Genomic DNA, 1,395 nt, shown 5'->3' with positions numbered 1-1,395 from the left:
ATCATGCATAGCAATAACTAACATTCAACTAATCAGTAGCCATTCAACTCATAAAAAACCATCAAATCCGTGAATATACAATATCCAATTCAAGGCTGAAAAAGTAAACTAAACACAAAGTTTTGCAGCCATTCAAACAAGGCTAAAGAAGTCAACATGAAACCTAAAATTACAGCCCGAACATTTTTTTTTTCTCATTTTTTTGGGAACTTGGTTGCAAACCTTTTCTCTTCCCACTACTACTAGTGGGATTGCTTGTGCTATTGGTAAAAGTGACTCCAGCAACCATATTATTGATATTGACAATAAAATTTAGTACACTATCCTCTTCAGAATCTCCACTACCTTCCTCAAGATGAGGGTCCTCATTAACTGCGATAGTTTGCCTTTGACCTACACCATCTTCATCAGAATTCAGACCCTGTGATGGAGCCCACGCATATTGACCGATAGCAATAGTGTTTGTAAACATGATATCATATTTACAACACAATGTTGGATCGATGCCAGCATGCCTAAACTTTTTTGCTCCACGTATCTCCTACAACAAGGGACAATCAAGGAAAAAAATTCATAAAAAATAATGTAAAAGCATTCAATCAAACAATTTATTACAGCTTTAAACATACCAAAAAAACAGACCTGACTTTTAGTTTTCCACCATTCATTAAGTGCTGAAATTGTTCCAAGTTCAGTACTCCATCCTACTCCTGTTTCAGAAATCAACCTTTTCCATATTCTCCAATCTTTTTTAATTCCATCCCACTTATTCTTTAATTGTGCTTTCGTTAATGCATGACTAGTTTGATCTTTAAAGTAATTCATAACATATTTCAACCTAACTTTGTTGAAATGTGTGTTGGGTCGCATACCTTGCTCAATTGCTTTAATACATATATCACAAAAAGCATGCAACATCTCTCTAGTCCAACAAGCCTTATCTTGTGATTGAGAATCGTCCATGTTCTTGGTTAAAATATTTTATCTAATATACAATTAACAAGTTAATTTCCTAGAGGCGATGTTAAGGACATGGAATGCACAATCTATCTTAATTAAATCACTAACTTAAATATAACATGCAATTTGAGAACATAGACTTAACATAATCAGCTTAACACTTTAATTGCTAGGTTTATTTCCATTAATGTTTCTACAAGCCAATGTTTTCATTTCATAAGCATAAACTGCTAATTATGTAATATTACATTAGATGCTGAGATTTCTTAGATAAAATTTATTTCCATTAATTACATAAGCAGACGTTATATAGAGCAGATAATAAAATTTATTTTAGTTGCTTGATATTGACACAGGTTTTATGTGTATACCCATTCAACTAAGATAATAAAACTAACAATTAAACACATGTAAAGCACAACAACTGACACTGAT

At 32.3% G+C, this 1,395-nt stretch overlaps 1 protein-coding gene across 1 annotated transcript; it reads right to left on the bottom strand.

Moving 5' to 3' along the window:
* Positions 1-222: 222 nt before the first annotated feature.
* On the bottom strand, positions 223-963 carry LOC105118628 (uncharacterized; the record flags this gene model as incomplete). The annotated part of the gene is made up of 3 exons (XM_011016610.1): positions 873-963; positions 643-710; positions 223-541 (listed from the first exon to the last, which is right to left on the bottom strand). Coding segments are annotated over exons 1-3 (478 nt in total), but the record flags the coding sequence as incomplete, so codon positions are not given.
* Positions 964-1,395: the final 432 nt, after the last annotated feature.

The sequence above is a fragment of the Populus euphratica genome, unplaced genomic scaffold (genome assembly GCF_000495115.2).
Source record: "Populus euphratica unplaced genomic scaffold, PopEup_1.0 scaffold2111.1, whole genome shotgun sequence".
In the NCBI taxonomy this organism is placed as follows: domain Eukaryota; kingdom Viridiplantae; phylum Streptophyta; class Magnoliopsida; order Malpighiales; family Salicaceae; genus Populus; species Populus euphratica.
Note: the sequence above shows the minus strand (reverse complement) of the source record. Positions and strands in the feature narration are given on the sequence as shown.